The sequence below is a fragment of the Cuculus canorus genome, chromosome 8 (assembly GCF_017976375.1).
Source record: "Cuculus canorus isolate bCucCan1 chromosome 8, bCucCan1.pri, whole genome shotgun sequence".
Lineage (NCBI taxonomy): Eukaryota > Metazoa > Chordata > Aves > Cuculiformes > Cuculidae > Cuculus > Cuculus canorus.
The window spans coordinates 2,698,121-2,718,565 of record NC_071408.1 but is presented as its reverse complement, the minus strand read 5'-3'; the positions used below and the strand labels follow the sequence as shown (position 1 = coordinate 2,718,565).

At 43.6% G+C, this 20,445-nt stretch overlaps 2 protein-coding genes across 9 annotated transcripts in view; one reads left to right on the top strand and one right to left on the bottom strand.

The window, feature by feature from the left end:
• Positions 1–64: 64 nt before the first annotated feature.
• Positions 65–19,708, bottom strand: PRG4 (proteoglycan 4). 3 transcript variants are annotated; one of them, XM_054073584.1, is made up of 12 exons: positions 18,367–19,708; positions 17,643–17,741; positions 15,628–15,750; positions 13,337–13,456; positions 10,480–10,599; positions 4,924–8,496; positions 3,750–3,833; positions 3,518–3,657; positions 2,549–2,705; positions 1,551–1,730; positions 1,223–1,348; positions 65–204 (listed from the first exon to the last, which is right to left on the bottom strand). In XM_054073584.1, exons 2-12 carry the CDS (start codon positions 17,737–17,739, stop codon positions 101–103), a joined length of 4,824 nt encoding a protein of 1,607 aa, XP_053929559.1. In that variant the 5' UTR covers positions 17,740–17,741; positions 18,367–19,708; the 3' UTR covers positions 65–100. The 3 variants fall into 3 exon arrangements, with proteins under 3 accessions (XP_053929559.1, XP_053929560.1, XP_053929561.1); XM_054073585.1 differs by lacking the exon at positions 15,628–15,750 and having other exon boundaries at positions 18,367–19,707; XM_054073586.1 differs by lacking the exon at positions 15,628–15,750 and having other exon boundaries at positions 13,337–13,453; positions 18,367–19,707.
• Positions 3,841–20,445, top strand: part of LOC128852938 (uncharacterized) — a 41,057-nt gene continuing 24,452 nt past the window's right edge. For 2 of the 6 annotated variants that reach the window (XR_008451096.1, XR_008451091.1), the window contains exons 1-2: positions 3,841–4,947; positions 10,736–10,835. Coding sequence is in view for 1 of the 6 variants with exons in the window: in XM_054073594.1 (XP_053929569.1) it covers positions 4,499–4,523; positions 4,642–4,747; positions 4,888–4,947 (191 nt within the window). In the remaining 5 variants the exon portion in view is untranslated. Of the gene's footprint in view, positions 4,948–10,735; positions 10,836–15,760; positions 17,143–20,445 lie in introns of those variants that run through there. The other 4 variants (XR_008451093.1, XR_008451092.1, XM_054073594.1 and 1 more) reach the window with 4 other exon arrangements.

The following is a 20,445-nucleotide window of genomic DNA, read 5'->3' as shown; positions in this document are numbered from 1 at the left end:
TACTTAGATTTGTGTGCACACGTTTCAATGTCTTTATTAATAAAATTAGAGAAAATGTCAACATTCAAACGGCATCTTCTTTTAAAACCCCTGCTGTGCATCACTTGCTAGGACAGTTGTACCAGTCCTTGGAGACGGTCTTCCCTGTGAGAGCGGTTACAGGCCTTGCTATTCTTTTGCCAATGTCCAGACTGTAGTACCGATCTGAAACAAAGATGTGTCAGAGTTAAATTCCAGAAACTTAGCACCTGGAAAGAATCGTGAAGTTGAAGCTGTGGTTTTAATTTCATTTAGGTACGACTAAAATTTTTCATTCCACATATACATACATATATGTATATGTGGGATTGAAGGGCTTGAACAATGATTTTTTGTCCTTAACTTTATTTTTCACATGTTTTTCTTTGTGTTTAGCCAAGTTTTGCAGTACTGCTAGTAATTAAATCTGTCCCAAGAGCAGGAAGTAGGGAGGAATACTCTTACGCTGCTGGAACATAGAAATAGTCTTAAGAATTTGAAAAATGGAACAAACTAGAAAATAAACAATCTTGCACTAAGTGGGAGCTCTGTGGTCCCCAGTGTGATTTGCCCTGTGTTAAGGGTAAGAATTGGATCGAATTGGGTCGAATTGTGTTAAGGGTAAGAATAGGCAGACTTATTTCAATGTCCTGTATTTGGATAGGGTTAGTTCTTAGGGCTGTTTGTTTCTGAATAATCCAGATAATTCTGAGGAGTGCTTTTCTGTGATCCTGGCTGGAGGGAGAGGTTCTGCCTTAATCTAGAATCATCTTTTTTTTTTTTTTTTTTCCTGTGAAGCAAAAGAAGTTGATGTCCCTCCCGTTTTTTGTTGTATTTTGTCAGAAACATAGTTCTGTGAAAGCCAGTGAAAAAACTATCGGTGTGGTAGCGCAAGGATTTCACTTTGTCATTAATGGAACAAAGCAGGGCTCTGTCACTTTGTGAGCCTGAACCTTTATGGCCGTGCATTCCAGCTAGCTTGAATCGTACTCGTTGCTGCTAGTTGTCCTGTAACTATTGATTGTGTAACAGAAGCATCTCTCAATTACAGGCAACATTTTAATTTTCAGGACTGTTCAGTAGTGCTTAAATTTAGTCTTGCAGCATCACAAGCAGTGGCCTCCCACTTTGGAAAGCTCAGAAATACAGTGGCTTCTTTCTTCCGTTTTAAACCGCACAGTAACCTGCATTAGCTTTAACTTACTGTAAGAGAAGGCGTAGTAATCATAGCCATCTGGCTTATTGTGGTTAGGCAGGGATATCGTGGAATGAATTACTTTCGGGAGCCCTTTCCAGTAGGCATTCACTTTGATTTCCTTATGCAAAATTCCTGCAGGCAAAAGGAAATTTAAGTTAGGAGTTGTGGCAGCTATAAGCTAAAATTTGCTTGTGTGATCTACAGCAAGCAGGACTGACTGGATTAAAACGTTTTAAGAGAACTATCTTCTAAAAAAATGGAACAGAATATTGTGTTGCAGGAAGTATTAAGGTGAAAACTGTTGTATAAAAGAAACTGAATAAATGTAAGTTACCGGATGGAATTGGGTTGATTCTGATGGTCTGAATAACGCTCGGCATTCTTACTGCACGCGGAAGACGTCTCCTTATTACAAGCCGTGGGACGTAAGCTGGGTATCTTATGGTAACTTGGGTTCTCCTTTGGCACGTCTTGGCTGGGCCTTGTCTGTACACGTATTGTTGCATGTTGCCATCTAAAATTCATATTTGTTTGGTTAAAACAAACAAGCAAAAAGCCCCACTAAGCCACCAGCTACGAAAACGTTGTTGATGCCCATATTACATGCAGGAAATCAATAGTATTTTAACACATCTACAGCTGTAGTGGCTTTCAGCTTTCTCTATTCATTCCTACATTTTAAGATAAAGAAAGCCGTGCTTTCTAAATCCAGCACGTGTCTGGATTCATCTAGAAGTATTGTGACAGGATTCCTCGTCACGTTGGTGGTCAGTACAGTGCCAGGGGGACGGCTTCAGCTGCCGTCATTCCTGTTTAACGGAGAGGGTGAGACCATCGTTTTAGGAGGGCTGGATTCTGGAAAAGGGTTTGCATTTCCTTCACCTCTGCTTTTTCAATTCAGATTGCAGTACGTTGGCAGTATATCATTCGTATGAGAAAGAAACCACAGTAATTTAAAATACAGAATAAGGAATAGGAGAGGAGGTTTCATGAACTGGTAGGATTAAAGCTTTTCCCTTCTCTAATGAACTTGAAGCTAAAATACTTTTACAGCCACACAGAACCTATTTTAATGTTACCCCACAGCACAGGGCTGGAGTGGGTCCTTCACCATCCTGTCTGTTTTAGAATGCATTTAGAGATCTGGAAGCACCCGTATGAGTTTGGAAAGCTTCGGGCTATTTTTTGACTACCTACCGTACTATTACATCACTTCCATTTCCATTGTTTGAAAGAAATATACCTTCCAGTCAAGAGAAATGGCAGTTCATTCCTGACTAAGGTAATTCCGAGTGCCTTTTCATCATCTGTGAACTGAAATATGAGACATACCTTTTTTGATAAAGTAAACAGATTCCGGTCTGGTATTGTATCTCGCCACAGGGAGAGTTGCTACTATTTTCCCACTTAGCCCGGCAAATCCATTGGCAAGAGGTTTGGGATAGCCTTTATCCATAACGCCACCAGTGAAACGCCAATACAGGGGACCCTGAGGGATGAAGGAAAAAATGGGCTTCAGAGGAAATTCATTCTTGATAACTGAGCTTCGCACAGACATGAAAAATAACAAGGACAGCAGCATTGTGATAACTGCAGTGTAAAACTGCCTGGAGCTGCTCCTGTACCGTCTGGAAAATAGGAAAGGAATCTTACAGCCTCACAAAATGCTTTCCACGGTGTTTGATCTTAGAAATGAGCTGTTCAGAGTGGTCACTGAACAAAGCAGTTCGCTTTCCAAATCCCTAAACATTCACGGGTAGAACAAACTGCGTGGATTCCAGGCCTGAATGATTAATTGGGACAGAACGGTATAATGTCTTTAATGAGGTGTGTGCATTTCATTATCGGCTTCTTTCTAGAATGGAACTGTATTAGGAACAAATTTAGGCCCTGTTTGAGCAAGGGAAAGATGATAAAATTCCTATATTGTAAGGGGGATTTTTTGAGGAGCAGCTTGTGTAAGGACTAGTCCATTATCAGTTATTCTGCCAATGCTTCGTCTCCTGGCCAATTCCAGGGGGGAAAAAACCCCACTAAATAGAGGTTTTTCCTAATAAATCCTATCTCAGGGCAGAAATGGGGAAGAGATGCTGAACTTCACCCTCAGAGTTTCAAACCCACCCGCCCCCATTTGAAAACGCCGCTTGCTCTATAAAATGAGCACCACAATCCCAGAGCCACACAAGGCTCCTCTTCCCCGGGGCTGCGTTTCAGAACCTTTTTTAAACTGCTCTGCCTATACACCCTCTCAGCGGCCTCGTGTGCCCGTGACCCTCACTGCCTGGAGGAAAGGGCTCCCACCTTGATGAAGAAGATCTTCCCATCGCAGTTGCACCTGGAGAAGACGGAGTTGATGGGGCCTGGGATGCCCCAGCCGTCCCGGATGGTGCGTGGGTTGGTTGTCGGCGGGCTCCTGCCATTCAGCAGCCAGTAGTACTGACCTGTGTTGGGGGGAGGAGAGGCGGTGAAAGGCATGTGGACCAATGGACAGGGAGAAAGGCACTGGACTTGAGGATCCTCACCTCCCACCTACCTCGGAAGACAGCCAGGGTGCCATTTGGCAGGGCCACCATGCCATCTGCTGGCTTCCCGTTGCACAGGTCCTTCTCGTCCTTCACTGCAAAACACAGTTGCTTGGGTTTGTTCAGCTTTTAACAAAACCTGTGTTGCCTCCCAGCCCCCGCTGGGAAACGTGGAGGTGGGTATCAGGTGATGGTTGGGGCTCTCATTCAGGCCTTTGCCTGGCACGGATCAGGCACAGGGTTTAATTACTCATTTGAGATAGAGTCTTGGCAACTCTGGCACTCATGTTGTGGTCCTTGGAGTACAAGACCAGCCTTTCCCCTGACTAGTATGGATATCTTTGCTTATTGCTTACCCAAATACCTGTAATTCAGAAGACCACTCCTAAGTGTATTATGTGCTATGTCTCTCATTTAACTTCATGCTTCATGATGTTTCCTTGATGTTTCTCCAAGTTTCCCCCTCCTTATTTCTTAAAAAAAGCATTTGCATACACTTTCATTTAAATATAAAGGCAGGATGAACTTGTTTTGGACAATAATCTGAATATTTTCCATCTAAAAAGCTTCTTTTTCCCTTGAAAATATCTGTCAATGTGTGACTGAAAAAATTGCCCAAGAATCTGCTGGCTATTTCTGATGAAATAGTGAGGATGTGAGAAATGTGGCAAAATACACAGAGGAAAGAGAATACAAGGAGGAGACTTAGCTGACCTTGTTTATATGTGCCTACAAAATGCCAGGTTAGGTACCATGAGGAATGGTTGGATTTGAGGATCTTAAAGGTATTTTCCAACCTAAACTATTCTGTGACATTCAGCCTGCCTGCTTAGTGATGTTTCTGTAGAACTTAGATATTTATCTTCTTTGTCCTTGACTTCTTTCTGTTTGCATCTTCCACAGCACTTAAGCAAACGTTTTTCAGCAGGACCAGTTACTGGAACCTGTTGGTGAAGCCAGATCATGCTCTGAACTACGTGGAGAACTTCCGTAACAACCCAATAGAAAAGTGAGGTCCCAGCACTCAGGGTGCTGACAGCCGGAACACCGTGGTTACGGTTGGCCACCGGGACAGGAGCGCCCTGTGCTTGTGACACAAGGTCTTGCATTGTCTTTTACTCATGTGTTTTGTTGTGCTCTCTGGTGCAGCTGCTGGTGCTTTGGTACCTACAGGAATACAATTACCTTGTGTTTCTCCGGTCAGAGTGGGTAAGTCCGCAGTTTCTATTAAAGGCTTGTTGTTTATTTCCGGCTCCTCTTTTGCTGGCAGAGTTTCAGGGTCGGCTGGATGAGGCTCATCTCTCGTGTCAGTAACCTCCTGGAAATGTATAGTTGGCTTGGATGTCCCCCGAGAAACAATAAACATTTCTTCTATTGTGTCTTTTTTATCTCTGGTAGTGGTCTCTCTGGTGACTGTCATTTCCTCTCTGGTGTCAGCTCCAGGGGCCTTTTCAGGGGCATCTTCCATTTCTTTCTCGCGTGTGACAGTGGTGTCCTTGGTGGTCATTAACTCTTTGTTCCCAGCTGTGGTTGGCTCTACAACACCACAAGTAGTGCTTGTGCTCTCCTTAGGTGCTGTTACCGTCTCTTTTGTTCCTGTAGTTGCGTCCGTTTCAGTTGTTGTTACAGCCACCCTGGGTTTAGGAGTTGACTCTGTTTTGGCGGTTGTTGTTGACACAGTGGGTTTGGGCATGGGAGTTGTAGCTGCTGCTGTTGTTGTTCCCGCTGTCGTTGTTGCAGGGCTTTCTTCCTTTTCAGCTGTTACAGGCTCTTTTGGAGTGGGAGCCTTGTCTTGAGTAGCTGGGGTTGCTGCCCTCTCTGCAGCCGTTGTTGTGGTCTTTTTGTCCACAGTAGTTGCTTCCGGTTCAGCCGCTGTAGTGACAGCTTTCTCGGCTGGAGGAGTTGTGTTTGGAACATTGTCCTTACCCTTAGGAGAGTCATCTGGTTTAGCTGTTGTTACTGTAGTTGCAGTAGTTGTGTCTCTCCTCGCTGTGGTTAAAATGTTTTTAAGTACAGTAGTTTTTTCACTTTTGGGTGTTGTTGCTGCTTTGTTCACCGTGGTTGTCTCCAGTTTAGTTGTCGGCTCCTGGGTTATAGGAGTAGTAACAGGTTTAGCTGTTGTTTTGTCTCTTTTGGTCGTTGGCGACTCTGTGGCTACAGGGGTTGTCCCCTCAGGTTTGGGTGTTGTTGGTGCCTTGGGAGTTGCCTCTTCGGGCTTGGAAGTGGTGGGAGAGTCTGCCTTGGTCGTTGGTGCCTCCGGGGTTGTCTCTTCAGGTTTGGGAGTGGTGGGAGAGTCTGCCTTGGTTGTTGGTGCCTCCGGGGTTGTCTCTTCAGGTTTAGGGGTAGTGGGAGAGTCTGCCTTGGTCGTTGGTGCCTCCGGGGTTGTCTCTTCAGGTTTAGGGGTAGTGGGAGAGTCTGCCTTGGTCGTTGGTGCCTCCGGGGTTGTCTCTTCAGGTTTGGGAGTGGTGGGAGAGTCTGCCTTGGTTGTTGGTGCCTCTGGGGTTGTCTCTTCAGGTTTAGGGGTAGTGGGAGAGTCTGCCTTGGTCGTTGGTGCCTCCGGGGTTGTCTCTTCAGGTTTGGGAGTGGTGGGAGAGTCTGCCTTGGTCGTTGGTGCCTCCGGGGTTGTCTCTTCAGGTTTGGGAGTGGTGGGAGAGTCTGCCTTGGTTGTTGGTGCCTCTGGGGTTGTCTCTTCAGGTTTAGGGGTAGTGGGAGAGTCTGCCTTGGTCGTTGGTGCCTCTGAGGTTGTCTCTTCAGGTTTGGGAGTGGTGGGAGAGTCTGCCTTGGTCGTTGGTGCCTCTGGGGTTGTCTCTTCAGGTTTGGGAGTGGTTGGAGAGTTCTCCTGGGTTGTTGGTGCCTCTGTGGGCACACCAGTTTTCTCTTCATCTTCTGAGGGGTTAGTGGGAGACTTAGACGCAGTCATGGGTGCTTCTGTGGCTTCAGGAGAGAGCTCTTCCGGAGTAGCAGGAGAGTCTGCTTCAGTCATTGGTTCCTCTGTGGGTTCAGGGGTTGTTTCTTCAGGTTTGGGGGTGGTAGGAGGCTCTGCTTCAGTTGCTGGTGCCCCTGTGGGTTCAGGAGTTGTGTCTTCAGCTTTTGGGGTGGTGGGAGGTTCTGTGTCAGTTGTTGGTGCCTCTGTTGGTTCAGGGGTTGTTTCTTCAGCTTTTGGCGTGGTGGGAGACTCCGCCTCGGTTGTTGGTGCCTCTGTTGGTTCAGGGGTTGTGTCTTCAGGTTTCGTGGTGGTAGGAGGCTCTTCCTCGGTTGTTGGTTCAGGGGTTGTGTCCTCAGGTTTCGGGGTGGTGGGAGACTCTGCCTCGGATGTCGGTGCCTCTGTGGGTTCAGGGGTTGTTTCTTCAGGTTTCAGGGTGGTAGGAGACTCTCCCTCAGTTGTTGGAGCCTCGGTCGGGTCAGGGGTTGTGTCTTCAGGTTTTGGGGTGGTGGGAGACTCTGCCTCAGTTGTTGGTGCCTCTGTGGGTTCAGGGGTTGTGTCTTCAGGTTTGGGGGTAGTTGGAGGCTCTGCCTCGGTTGTTGGAGCCTCTGTGGGTTCAGGAGTTGTGTCTTCAGCTTTTGGTGTGGTGGGAGACTCTGCCTCAGTTGTTGGTGCCTCTGTGGGTTCAGGGGTTGTTTCTTCAGGTTCGGGGGTAGTTGGAGGCTCTGCCTCGGTTGTTGGAGCCTCTGTGGGTTCAGGAGTTGTGTCTTCAGCTTTTGGTGTGGTGGGAGACTCTGCCTCAGTTGTTGGTGCCTCTGTGGGTTCAGGGGTTGTTTCTTCAGGTTCGGGGGTGGTTGGAGGCTCTGCCTCAGTTGTTGGTGCCTCTGTTGGTTCAGGAGTTGTGTCTTCAGCTTCTGGGGTGGTTGGAGGCTCTGCCTCAGTTGTTGGTGCCTCTGTGGGTTCAGGGGTTGTTTCTTCAGGTTTCGGGGTGGTGGGAGACTCTGCCTCAGTTGTTGGTGCCTCTGTGGGTTCAGGGGTTGTGTCTTCAGGTTTCGGGGTAGTCGGAGACTCTGCCTCAGTTGTTGGTGCCTCTGTGGGTTCAGGGGTTGTTTCTTCAGGTTTGGGGGTGGTTGGAGGCTCTGCCTCAGTTGTTGGTGCCTCTGTTGGTTCAGGGGTTGTGTCTTCAGCTTTTGGGGTGGTGGGAGGCTCTTCCTTGGTTGTTGGTGCCTCGGTGGGTTCCAGGGTTGTGTCTTCAGGTTTGGGGGTAGTGGGAGACTCTGCCTCAGTTGTTGGTGCCTCTGTGGGTTCAGGGGTTGTTTCTTCAGGTTTGGGGGTGGTGGGAGACTCTGCCTCAGTTGTTGGTGCCTCTGTGGGTTCAGGGGTTGTGTCTTCAGGTTTCGGGGTAGTCGGAGACTCTGCCTCAGTTGTTGGTGCCTCTGTTGGTTCAGGGGTTGTTTCTTCAGGTTCGGGGGTGGTTGGAGGCTCTTCCTTGGTTGTTGGTGCCTCTGTTGGTTCAGGGGTTGTTTCTTCAGGTTTGGGGGTCGTGGGAGACTCTGCCTCAGTTGTTGGTGCCTCTGTGGGTTCAGGGGTTGTGTCTTCAGGTTTCGGGGTGGTGGGAGACTCTTCCTTGGTTGTTGGTGCCTCTGTGGGTTCAGGAGTTGTGTCTTCAGGTTTGGGGGTGGTTGGAGGCTCTGCCTCAGTTGTTGGTGCCTCTGTTGGTTCAGGGGTTGTTTCTTCAGGTTTGGGGGTGGTGGGAGACTCTGCCTCTGTTGTTGGTGCCTCTGTTGTAGGTGGAGCAGGACTGGTCACTTTGTTTTCCTCTGTAGTGCCATGATCTATGAGAAGAAATAGATGTGAAGTTAATGAGTTGGAATTGCAGTGCAGACATATATTTCACATTAATTTATTTTACCACTTAAAAAGAGCATTTTACCTTTCAAATACAAATACTTGGGTTTATGGTGTTCGCTATAACAACTTTTGGTCTGAAATTGCACATAATTGGCTTTAGAGCTGTTAACATGTGTACCTAATCTGGCAAAGACAACGTATACGTGGACACCTCATTTATATCGATAAGGGCCTGCTTTTGGACCTGGGTGATTGCCAAGAGAGAAGCAGTTTAGAAAAGCCAAACTAAGCTGAACTGGATTAAACCGCAGTTCCTTTTGCCTGCCTTGGACTTCGCAGCCCCTTAGTTAAGATGTAAGTAATACTTTGGGCTGAGCTATCTCAGGTCTGAGTGCAGGATGGCAGATCTTGGCTCGATGTCAGCAGGTGAGGCCACCTGATATTCCCATTCTTTTTCACGGAAGGGGAACCACGCTATAAAATCCAGTCCTTGTAACAGGTCACTTTCCTTCAAACCTTTCTTTAATCTGTTCCTCTGCCCTTGGTTGTAGCCTAGCCTGAACCCACCACCCGCACTTGCAGGAGAAAGCTGGGAAACAAGAGGAAAACAAACTTTGGGAGTAGAGACACCCGACTGCACCTTCCACTGTTCCTTTATATCTTGGGGGTTTTCCCCTTTGGGATTCAGAGCTGTCGGACTCGTTTTACTTGTGTATTTAGTTACACTGAGTTGCCATAGCTGTATTCATTAAAAACTAGCAGTAAAATGCTCTGCATTTTAATCCATCGCAATATTTTCTCTCTGTGATGTTTTGTGGTTTAGTTTGGTGTTCACACTGGTTTTTTTTGGATGATTCCTGCTGTGTACGCTCCACCATTACAACTGGATTGGTTTCCTGAAAGCCTGAATAAAACCAAGTACAGCATCAGGTTGTTTGGGACCATGTTCAGCTCCTGAACAAATCATAGAATCATCGAATAGTTTGAGTTGGAAGGGACCTTAAAGATCATCCAGTTCAAACCCCCCTGAGATGGGCAGGGAACAGATCTGAAGATCTAAAAAGATCTGAGCTGTTGCTGATGGTCACGGCCTGGTGACTGCTGGTAGCACTTCCAGCAGACTGGAAGAACTTATAATGCTGCAGTGTGAGCAGTAATCGCTGTGCAATATTGTTGTAGAAAGAGTGTGGTATGAGCAGAGCGTTACAGAACAGGCTTCCCTCCCACCCAGTGTGTCTGAAATACCATCAGCCAAGCGGGATCCTGTTCATGGTTATTTGAATTTCCTTAATTCCGTTCCATTTGACCTGCTGCATTGATTTTCATTGTAGTAAAATGCCATAGCAGAAAGGCAGGTACTCTGAATTTAAAATAAAAATCAAAAAAGGCTTAAAATATCAGCCAAAATTGACTTCTACACTCATTTCATACTCGTTACTTCAGTTTTCACATTCAAACTGATGTCCTAAGTTATCATCTAAAATGCTGGAACAGAATATCAAAGAACACAGGAGAGCAACATATTTTGCATTCAGAAAAAAAGAAATGATGTATTTTCTGAAGCTGTGTGAGGCCTGGCTTGATTAAAGTTGGAGAAACCAACTAGGAGATTTTCCTGTCTTGGTCCTGCCAATTCATCCCTGTCCCAAAATACAACACCCTTCCTGTTCCAGCCGTGGACCTGGTCCAAACCTGACAACGATGTCTAGCGTATTTTTGGAAGACGTGTGTGAAAATCCAAAGGAGACACAGGAGACATCACCACACTCCAGCATCTGTGTGGGGTGAACTCTTCAAAGTCAGTATCCTGAGCTCTAGGTGAGGTAATTAGTTTATAACCGAGTGCTTCCAAGCTTGGTAACTGTCTGGTAATGTCTCACATCAGTTTGCTATTTCCAAACAAGGAAAATGGCCTTTCAGGTTCTTTCAGGTAACACCCATCCTGTTTCATCCATAAACTTGCCTACCTTCCATAACTTCATGGGGCTGCGTTACTTCCTCTGGCTTCTTTTCCTCATCTGGGGACGAACTTTTAGGTGTCGGTTTGTTTGGTGGAGGAGTCTCAGGTGATGGCTTTTCTGCGTGTACTGAAAGAAAGAAAATAATCTGTTAATGAGAGCGTTCTCCTGCAGAGGTGCTCGCTGTCAACTGTGTGAGAAGGAACCGATTACAAAATATCAGTGACTATCTTCCATATAAATCTGAGTTTCTTTCTCTGTGTAGGTTTCTTTAAAGTATTTTTCAGGGAAAAAAGGAAAAATAACCTTTGGACCCCTAGGTCTTTCATCATCAATGGGAGAAATGTTCCTCCTGGAAGTTTGAGGTGAGGCATTCTTTGCTAACATTAATTTTGAGGTGTGAAAAAGATGAATTCTAAATGTGGAAAATATATCTTATAGCAACCTTCCAGAATCTGAAGGGGCACAAGAAAGCTGGGGAGGGACTGTTCACAAAGGCTTGTGGTGATAGGACAAGGGGCAATGGGGATAAACTGGAGAGGGGCAGATCTAGACTGGACAGAAGGAGGAATTTCTTCACCACGAGAGTGGTGAGGCCCTGACACAGGTTTCCCAGGGAAGGTGCGGCTGCCCCATCCCTGGAGGTGTTCCAGGCCAGGTTGGATGGGCCTTGGGCAGCCTGAGCCAGTGGGAGGTGTCCCTGCCCATGGCAGGGGGGGTTGGGACTGGATGGGCTTTAAGGTCCCTTCCAACCCAAACTATTCTATGATTCTATTCTATTTTTCTATTCTATGATTCTATTCTGATTCTATTCTATGATTCTATGAAAATTTGTCTAGGATTTTTTGTCAGCTTATTGTTTTGACCAGAGGTGTCTTGAGGCTAACTCGCTATAGTCATCTCTAAGAGCTACTATTTTAACCAAGTTTGATAATCCCCCAAAGATTAATCTATATTGTAGTTCATCAGACACGATATTTCTAAAAAGCAATTGTCATTGAAAAAGATGGGAGCTACAGAGTAGGCATGGACCAAGGAATTAATGCAAGATCTAAGTATTCTAATAGGTTGAATTTTAGGAGAAATTGGAGGTTTGTGTTCAGTTTTTCCAGCTTCAGATCTGATCCAGTGGGACGTGTCCCTGCCCGTGGCAGGGGGACTGGAACTGGATGGGCTTTAAGGTCCCATCCAACCCCAACCATTCCATGATTCTATGATTTGGGGGGGTCAAACTGTACAATTGGAAGTGAGACCCTCTCTTTCCACTAATGTAGAAGGATGTTGTCGGTTGTGAAAATGGTGTGATGGAGTTCAGGGTACCTGCAGGATGTCTTTAATTGGTTGGGTGCTGGACTATATCCTGAAGATTTTACTGACAAAGAGAAAGAAATGGAATAAAATCACTGTGGGAGATGATTCAGCCTTCAGAGGACTCGAGGTGGGGAGAAGATTTGGTCCTTAACTGTGTGGGTATTGTGAGGATAGAGAGCTTCTGGAGGACGGGAAGGATATACAGAGTAAACTCAGCTCCACTGTACAGAAACTAGTTATGAAACTAGATTAAGAGCAGTTGAGTTTTGTTCTATTTGAACTGAAGAACAAGTGAAATGGTTAACTGTCTTTTGTGAGCATTCATGCAGGATAAAGTCAGCATAAAGTGGGACGTTTTAAGCAACCTCAAAGGCAGCAAATTCACCTCAAGACACTTCCAAGGCATCTCTCTTCTTCTAGACATCTAGTTCAAAAATGCTCAATACGAGTCTACTTCAGTATAAATCATTATGAGACCAAGTAGCAAAGCCAAGCCTCTATATGAGCCCTTGGGGACTGGGAGTGGTTGGTAAAGCAAACCAAGTGGTAATCCGTAAGGGTCATCTTGTTTGCTCAACTGCACGCTTTGAAAAGTAGCTGCCTTGGAGGTTGTCTGGTCTGTGAAGGCAGCAATCTGGTGCCAAGCCGTATCTGCCAAGTGTGCTCACAGAACTGAGGTTCATGAGGAGCAGGAAGCTTAAAGACATGATGAAATGAAACCTATTCTTAGTGGTGTTTTCTAGACTAGAATTTAAGTGCTGGTGTCACTAAAGCTACGCGAAGGTAAAACTGCTCCTCCAGATCGGTACCTTAGTGCTCAACTAGCTAAAACCTGTCAGGTTCTGCAGGGAAGGACAAAATAATCAAAAATTACCGTGGGGCAGAGTAATCCTTCCCTGAGCTAAATTTGCAGCCCGAAGGTTAAATACTCATTTTTCTGTAAATTCCTCTAGCTGCAGGGTGATTGGGTACCTGCTTCTAACCAGGCAGGTCCTACAGTTCCTGCTTTTCCCATTTTGGATTTGGGGTGGGGAGCATCTAGGTGATCCCTAAATTAGAGCATGGCTAATGCCAAAGTAGGCTAACACAAAATGAACATTTCCTCTCAAAATTCATATCTTGGTGATGGTTTTATCTACCCATATGCACCCTAAAGTGTTCTTTGAGAAAATATCCAGTTTAGTTTTTAATTAGGTTTTGTTTTGTGTTTGGCAGCTAATTCTTGTGTCTTCAGACTCGTGGAAGCAGCCAGCAAGTTCTGGTGTTGACTGCTAGGGATGTTACAGAACAACCCTAAGTGGTGTCAAGTATCTGTGGTAATGAAACCTTTGAAAATGTTCCCTGCCTCTTTGTTCCTGTGTATTGGGTTGTGATGCTGTGGATGTTCTAGCGAAAAACATGAGATTGCCTGGCTGAATTTTGTGGGAAGATTCACTTCAGAACCAATGTGACTAATGACAACAAAGCCTGCACAGTTAATATTTCATGATAGCACAAAGCATCTATATTTACATAATTACATCTAGGAAAATACAGTGATAAAGATATTTCTTACCCTCTTTACATTCTTTTACGTAGTCTGGGCAACATTTGCCATATCTTTCACAGTCTTTGTCACAGTCGCACTCTCTTCCTCTTTCAAAGGCTTCAAAGCAACGTCCTCTGCAGGAGGCTGCTGCGTAAGACACAACGTCAGAGTTAGCATTTCGGGCTAGCTCACACTTAACACTGGGACCTTTCTACAGTGAAGTCATTTGCTTAAGCTGAAGTAAAGAACAGCTTCCTAAAATCAGGTGGTTATTGTGCTCTGACCCAGAAGTTGTTTGTGTAATCGTGGGGTTTGGATCAGGCCATACAACCAGAACTGCGTTTTGCTGTTGCAGTATACTGAGACCACATAGAATTTATAGTAGAATAAACTCAAGAGTTCACTTTAGCTAGGTCCCATCACAGAAGCCTTCCATTTCCCTAGGCAAATAGCAGTTATCCCAAGTATTATTTAAATTCTGGGTTGGGTTTTCAAAAAGGTGTTCATCAGGGTACTGCTTTGCATCAAGAGGAATATGTCTACCAAAGCATTTCTGAACGAAGAATTTGCCTAAACAGTTCATGACTTAGTGGACCTGGTGTCTGTGGGCAAATACTGCAACTTAGTTGTGTCAATGAGTTAATGGCGTTGCACAAAGTGACCGTGTTTGAAGTGTTACCCCAGTCTAGTTAAAACAGCTCTTAAATTATTAGGATTCGAGGAGTATCTAGCATGTTTGGACATGATTAATAAATACAGGCTTTTAATAATTCATTATTGGTTAACTTCTGATAAAGTCAGTCACTGAAGGACTTCTGCTTAGTATCAAATAATGACTGAACTGGATTGGAAAGTGCGTGCACAGCTCTTAAGACTTCAGCAAACCATGAGTGCTCTATTTTCAATGACAAATGACCCTATATTCATTACAATCTCATATTTATTAACATTCAGTAGTGCCTTTAATGGGTACTTAGTTAACTGTTAAATTGAAGTGATGATGTTAGACTTTAGGTGGGCACTTTTGGAGGATGCTTGGTATCTCACAGAATTGAACCAACAATGAACTATCGCTTTGTATTTCCAGACTGGTCTGTAAATTCTTCTCCTGCATCTTTTCCCTACATAAGTCTCTATGGAAGTCATTTTCTTTGAGGCATGCAGAGCATAAAAGATTATTTTAAAATCAAATAATAATCTAGTAAAATTAGGATTACTGCATGGGCAGGTTCTGAACACCTTTTGTCCACTGTAGATGCTGAGTGGGTTTGTTGATGCCACTGGACTCATCCCATATGAATTGGTGAGAATTGTTTTTATTTTAGAATGTTATTAACAAACAATGTCTGGCATTTCTCTAATCAAATAAGCATCAGCCCCACATTGACCGAGTTCTTAGTCAGGCTGTGCTTGCCTGAATTCAGTGATATAGGGTAGAACAGAAAATCTCCTCTAGCCTTAACCTTTTCCATCATCACATATACGCCAGAATAACTTCAGAACCTGTCCCACGAGAAATAATTTGCCTCCATCATCAAAATATGTCCTGTCAGCTATGAAAAATACTGATGTTCCCTTGCAAATCAGAATCGGGATCAGGCAGACTGAAGTGCAAGTTTTTCCAGTGCACGTGTCAGGATTAGCATTCTCAGAGTGTTGTGCTTGTGTTTTAAACCACTCGCAGCCTGGGTTGCTGGATCTAAGAAGTCTTATCTTGCACCCATAAGTTTGCTAGAACAACAGTGTTGCGTAACAAGCAGCAGTCATCAAAATGACTGATATTTTTGATATTGTTGATTAATATGAAAATATTTTGAACTCTCTTGTAAAACAGTTTGAAATCCCTTTATTTTTTTACACTATAGGATTCTGCATATAAAGGATATAAAATAACACTCATCCAACCATATTTTCCATCAAACTCTGGACATGGTTCTGATCCAGAGTTGATTTCTACCCATGGAACAATTCCCTCTGACTTTGGATTAGACTCTACAGCCCTCACATCTCTTCAATTTCAGTAGGAATGCCCCAGAATTTCTGCCTGGAAAACTTAGCGTTTGCTTTTACCATTTTTTTTGTGTGTGTAAGAGACAAACAAATATAGTACAATTGCACTAAGGAGAAAACAAGCAGTAGGTAAACCATTTACCCCTCTTTGAAGGGGAAAACAATATATGTATGAGAGGAGAACACAGACGCAGGGAATGGAGAGAGACATGTAAGCATTGTGAGGAGAGACACTGGGCATGGCAGGGGTTGGAGCGAACAGGGGGGGAGGTCTTGCTGATAGGAACTGGCTGCGTTTGGGAACTTACCCACTGTGCAGACTTTGTTGAAGTCAGGGCAGCACTCCTTGTAGAGTTGACAGTTAAAATCACAGTGGCAGACATGCTCTCTAGCATACCCTTCCCCACATCTCCCTGTACAGCTCGATACATCTAAAATCACACAACACTGCTGTAAACGTTGCCAAACCAAAGTGGTGTATCATGAAACGCATGATGGCAAAGTAGAATCATGGAATGGGTCGGGTTGGAAGGGACCTTAAAGCTCATCTAGTTCCAAAGTAGTAAGACTTATCTATTTTTCTACCAAATGACATTTGTTTTCAAGGCATTAGAGAAGCCGTGGGCCCGCTGCGACCCCTCCTGAAGGCAGAGGGTCAGGGGCTCACGCTCAGCCCGAGGACCGGCACCAAAGTGCTCTGGTTAGAGGCTAACTTCTCCTGTTCCTCCTGAAGTTTAGAGAGTCCCTGAGGACTGATTCAGTGACGCAGCCACACCGGTGCTGGCATCCAAACTACCTCGTGCAGGTTTAGCTTAAGCAGTACCTCAGCCAGGCACTGTATTGTGCTGCAGATTTATTCCCCATCTTATTTCGCCACATGTATGGCTAAAGGTGCCCCCTCCCCATGCTGTGCCTGACAGACCCATTCTCATTTTTGTACTGCTCTACATAATAACCAAATAAAACCAGTTTGCAAACTGGTGAGATCATTCAGAATAAATGTGGGTCCCTAAAGCCGTTTCCTATGGATGGTTTTCAAACTCTGCCTGCCCTCTATGTTATTTTTTCCATTGAGGTGAGAGAGGAATTTGGTACCAACTCAGGTTAGGAACAGTCGGGATCTAACCCTGCGAGCTTCTATAAAGCACTTTCTGTTTGTTAATTAGGAGATGACTAATCAGCAGAGTAACATAAAAGCTCGCCCCACAATGGTTTTACTGCTAGGCTGCTGCTAGCTGGAGGATGCTAGGTAACAGTCAATGGTGGAGGTTAACCATGGTAAGCAAGATGTTGGGAGGTCTGCTTTCATCCTGCACACTATCAAGCTCAGCGGTGGTTTGCTACCGTCTCCTGTCAGCCCAGATATCAACCCTTGAACAACTTCCCTCCCTGTGTGAAATCTCGACTAACATAACACGCTGACAGCTGCTTCTGGAAACGAAACATGCAGGACCATAAGTGAAGCACCCCTAAATACAAACAAAGAAGCTGAACAACCAGCAAACTCAAACGAAGTTAAGATAATCAGCTGAAACATTGAGGAACAACAAGAAAATAACAAGAAACAACGTATAACGCAACACAACACCAAAGACAGTTTTCTAATGGGACACAGTCCACATGTGTGTGTACGAAGGAAGACCATGAGATAACAAATAATTAGATATATATATTCATTTCCAGCAGTTAGGTATGAAGTTCATTACCACTTCTCTACAAATAATGAAGCAAGACTAAGGAATAAATGGAGATGCTCATGGACTTGAGTTAATGGGCCTTTAAGAAGGGAGCTGAGCAGAGAACCTAGGAATCTTCCTTTATGGGTAAGTGCCCATTATATCGCACCTTCTTCCCTTATGGGAACAAAACATTGGTAAGTCCAAAAAGTAACACCTTTTCATTCATTTAAGTTCCTGACTGGTAAGATATGAAGTTACTTCTAAGAAAAATGCCTAAATGGTTCGAGTTGCTCTGGGATATTATAACTTTAGATTCTTCCTTGAGTCATACTGCAAATCATTTAGGCTAAATATGTCAGTCTGAGGGCAACAGGATCTGTAGAACATCTACAGAAAAAGAAGTAGTTTCATACACATTTTACATGATACTCACATCGGAATGCAGTTCCTCAAAAGAAGAGGAACACACTGTATCAAAATTTATTAATAAAAACATTAAGTGATGATAAAACTGAATCATAATGCCTGTCTGAATAAATATGAAGTTCTAGAACTTAGTTGTTTTATGAAGATGCATTTGAAGCATCTTTGGTATCTGTTCGATATGCTGGACAGCCTCCCTTCAACTCTGTAAGTTACAGTACCTTGAGAAGACACTTCTTGTATCAAGGACAGTGAAAGCATCAGCAGGGATATACAAAGTATGTTCCATATGATCTTTACTTTCAGGTACGACATCATTCCTGAAAAGAAATAATCTCACATCACTACATGCAATGCAAATAATCAGTTCATAATTTAAGAAAAAACACCAAACTGTAGTGGATATCTCTATAGATGATACTGGTTTAATAACAAGACAAAACAAATGCTAGGGTTATACAAGGACAAATCGCTCATTTAGAATTATTCCATACATTCGCTGTCGGTTATCGGTTGATTAACTGTGAATTTTTGTTAAATTTAAATTAAAATTTTGGGTAGTACTACACAAATTTTGTAGTAAGACTAGGAAAATGTATTTTTAGCAAATAACAGACATTTTTTTGCAGAATACTGTCGCATAAAAGCTACAGTCACAGCCTTTTCATTTTAGCACTTCAGTACAACAACTTCTAAGGTTACAATGCTGATCGTATAGATGTAAATTAAATAAAAGGCTGTCAAAACATTAGTTATTAAGCACCATAGTAGTATTGACCGTAGCCTATCACTGAAATACTAGTATTATATGTCAAATGGAAATGTAGGTAAAGATAAATTTTCTTTCAAGAGGAAAACTTGTCTGTTTTTTCTGCTCATCGTTTTCCTTTTGAAGAAGAGGACTTTGATCAAAACTCTCAGAGAAGAGGTCAGTGTTACACTTACCTACTAAAGAATATATCTGCTCTCAGTGATGTTTCAGAAGCCTTATATATTGCTTTGTAAGTCTGCGGGGGTAACTAATCAGATTGCACGTTAACCACCCCTGCCAGGGACAGCCTATGACAGCAGACTTTCCACATGAGCTGGATGAGGTCCCAGATGACTAGACTGACACCACATCTGGAAAATACTCCCATTAAGAAAAACGATTACAGAAAAAACTAAATAAACCAGTCAAAACACATTTTGATTACTGTGCGAAACGAACAGACTGTCCTGAATGCATCTGGAAGACGTTAGATATTATTGCAGAGCAATAAAAAAATCAGGCGAATGCTGATTAAATTTTCTTTACTGTCAAATGTAGCTTAGGTGACAGAAGCCTAAACTTACGCAGCATTATCTGCTATTGAAGGTGTATCTTCTCCAAAGTTTTGAGCTCTAGTTCCTACAGTTGTAAATAACTTGTCAGTTCTGCACTGAATACACAGTGCTTTTCCCTGAACTGAATGGAAGTGTTGCCAAGGTACTGGCTAGAAATCAAAGAATTGAGTCAAATCTCAAATTTATTAAATATTTTGTATGTAAAGCATCAAAAAAATGAAAGAGATTTAAATTGTCTCAGCAATCTTTGTGTTTCTTGGTTCCAGATTCAGGGTGCTGGAAATGGTTATTTGCAACTCTCTTTCACAGATAAAGGAGTTTCCACTGAAATTTTATTGATCCAGACTCCCAGAGTCTAAGGGAGATTTTTTTATTCAGGAACTATCTTAGAGGCCCAGAAACTTTGATACTTGTGTCTTACAATATTATTTGAATCCTATCTAAACTAATTCTGTTATACCAAAGCAACAAATTCACTATAATATGTATTGATTCCAGTTGAGGAAAGCACTTAATCGTGTGCTTGAGCGTCTTGAGGAAAATAATGTAGACACTTGTGAAAACGAGTGGGTTTAGACTTGTGCTTGAAAGTTTTTCTCGCTTGGTCCAATGATTATGCAGCTTTAATAGTTGTATGCTAGAATTTCTTTCTAATTTCTGTATTATCACATTTCATTCAGTCTTCCTGCATTGTGAAGGATATATCACAGCCATGCTTCGCTTAACTGAAAAAGAGAGTGCTTTTTCATTGCTCTAGCAACACACATAATCTTTGCAAAAGCTTCTATTTAGACAAGTTTTAAATGGGGGCATTTACACAGCATTGACATTGTTGTTCAAGATTCTCTGCCCACTGCTAACCTGCCTATGAAGTAACTATCACTTTTCTCTGTGGAAACAGGAACCCAAGACTGAAGTTTTATGGAGCTCATCCAAGGTAACACATGGAAGCTACTATGTATTACATGATTTGATCACAGAAATCACTTAAGACTACATTATTGCGTATATCCTTACCTTGATATCTGTGGTACGGAGGAGATTTGTTTGCTCTTCCATCATTTCACATTCTGGGCAGCTCTGAGTCCCAGTTAATACTGGTGAGCTACCGAGGTGAAAATATAAAGTAGTGACTAAAAAGTAAGCTCAAAACTGTTATCGTGCTTCTGTTAACATGCCAGTACTTAATTAAGGCACATGGGGCTAATTGGGTACATGCACAGCTTGAAAATACTGTAGTCATCATTGGCTGCTACATTTATTATGTGTTGTGGATGTGTACGGTTTGGTGGGGTTGTGTTGTTTTATTTCTCTCACAAATTAACCTTTTGGATTGCCAGAAGTGACGTGGGGCTGCAAAGTCTGGGTGATGAGATGAGTTCCCAAAATGGATTATCGGATTCCAGTGGCAGTTCTCTTTGTTGGGAGCACATGTCTAGTCTAAATCTGCCCCTCTCCAGTTTATACCCATTAAATTGTAGTGTCACGTCTGGGGCGGTGCAGGGGGCTATATCAGCCTCTGTTGACCTCCTCTTTATTTTCAGGGATGGACTACAAAATCCTGCTTAAATTGTAGTCATTATGAGCCAGTAAAAAGGGGAATGAGAGGAACAATGAACCAGCCTACAGGGGATGCATGGGTAGGGGAGGGTGAGGTGGGAACGCAACTCAACCAGTTTCAGATTGAGCCTCCTCTGA

What these genes read in the sequence shown, in the direction of transcription:
- PRG4 (XM_054073584.1), bottom strand. Translation starts at nt 17,739, where the DNA reads ATGATGTCGTACCTGAAAGTAAAGATCATATGGAACATACTTTGTATA. An exon ending in GGAAGATCTTCTTCATCAAG is followed by an intron (nt 2,706 to 3,517) that starts GTGGGAGCCCTT and finishes TTCATCCCTCAG; the next exon opens with GGTCCCCTGTATTGGCGTTT. An exon ending in AATCAACCCAATTCCATCCG is followed by an intron (nt 1,349 to 1,550) that starts GTAACTTACATT and finishes TTTTGCCTGCAG; the next exon opens with GAATTTTGCATAAGGAAATC.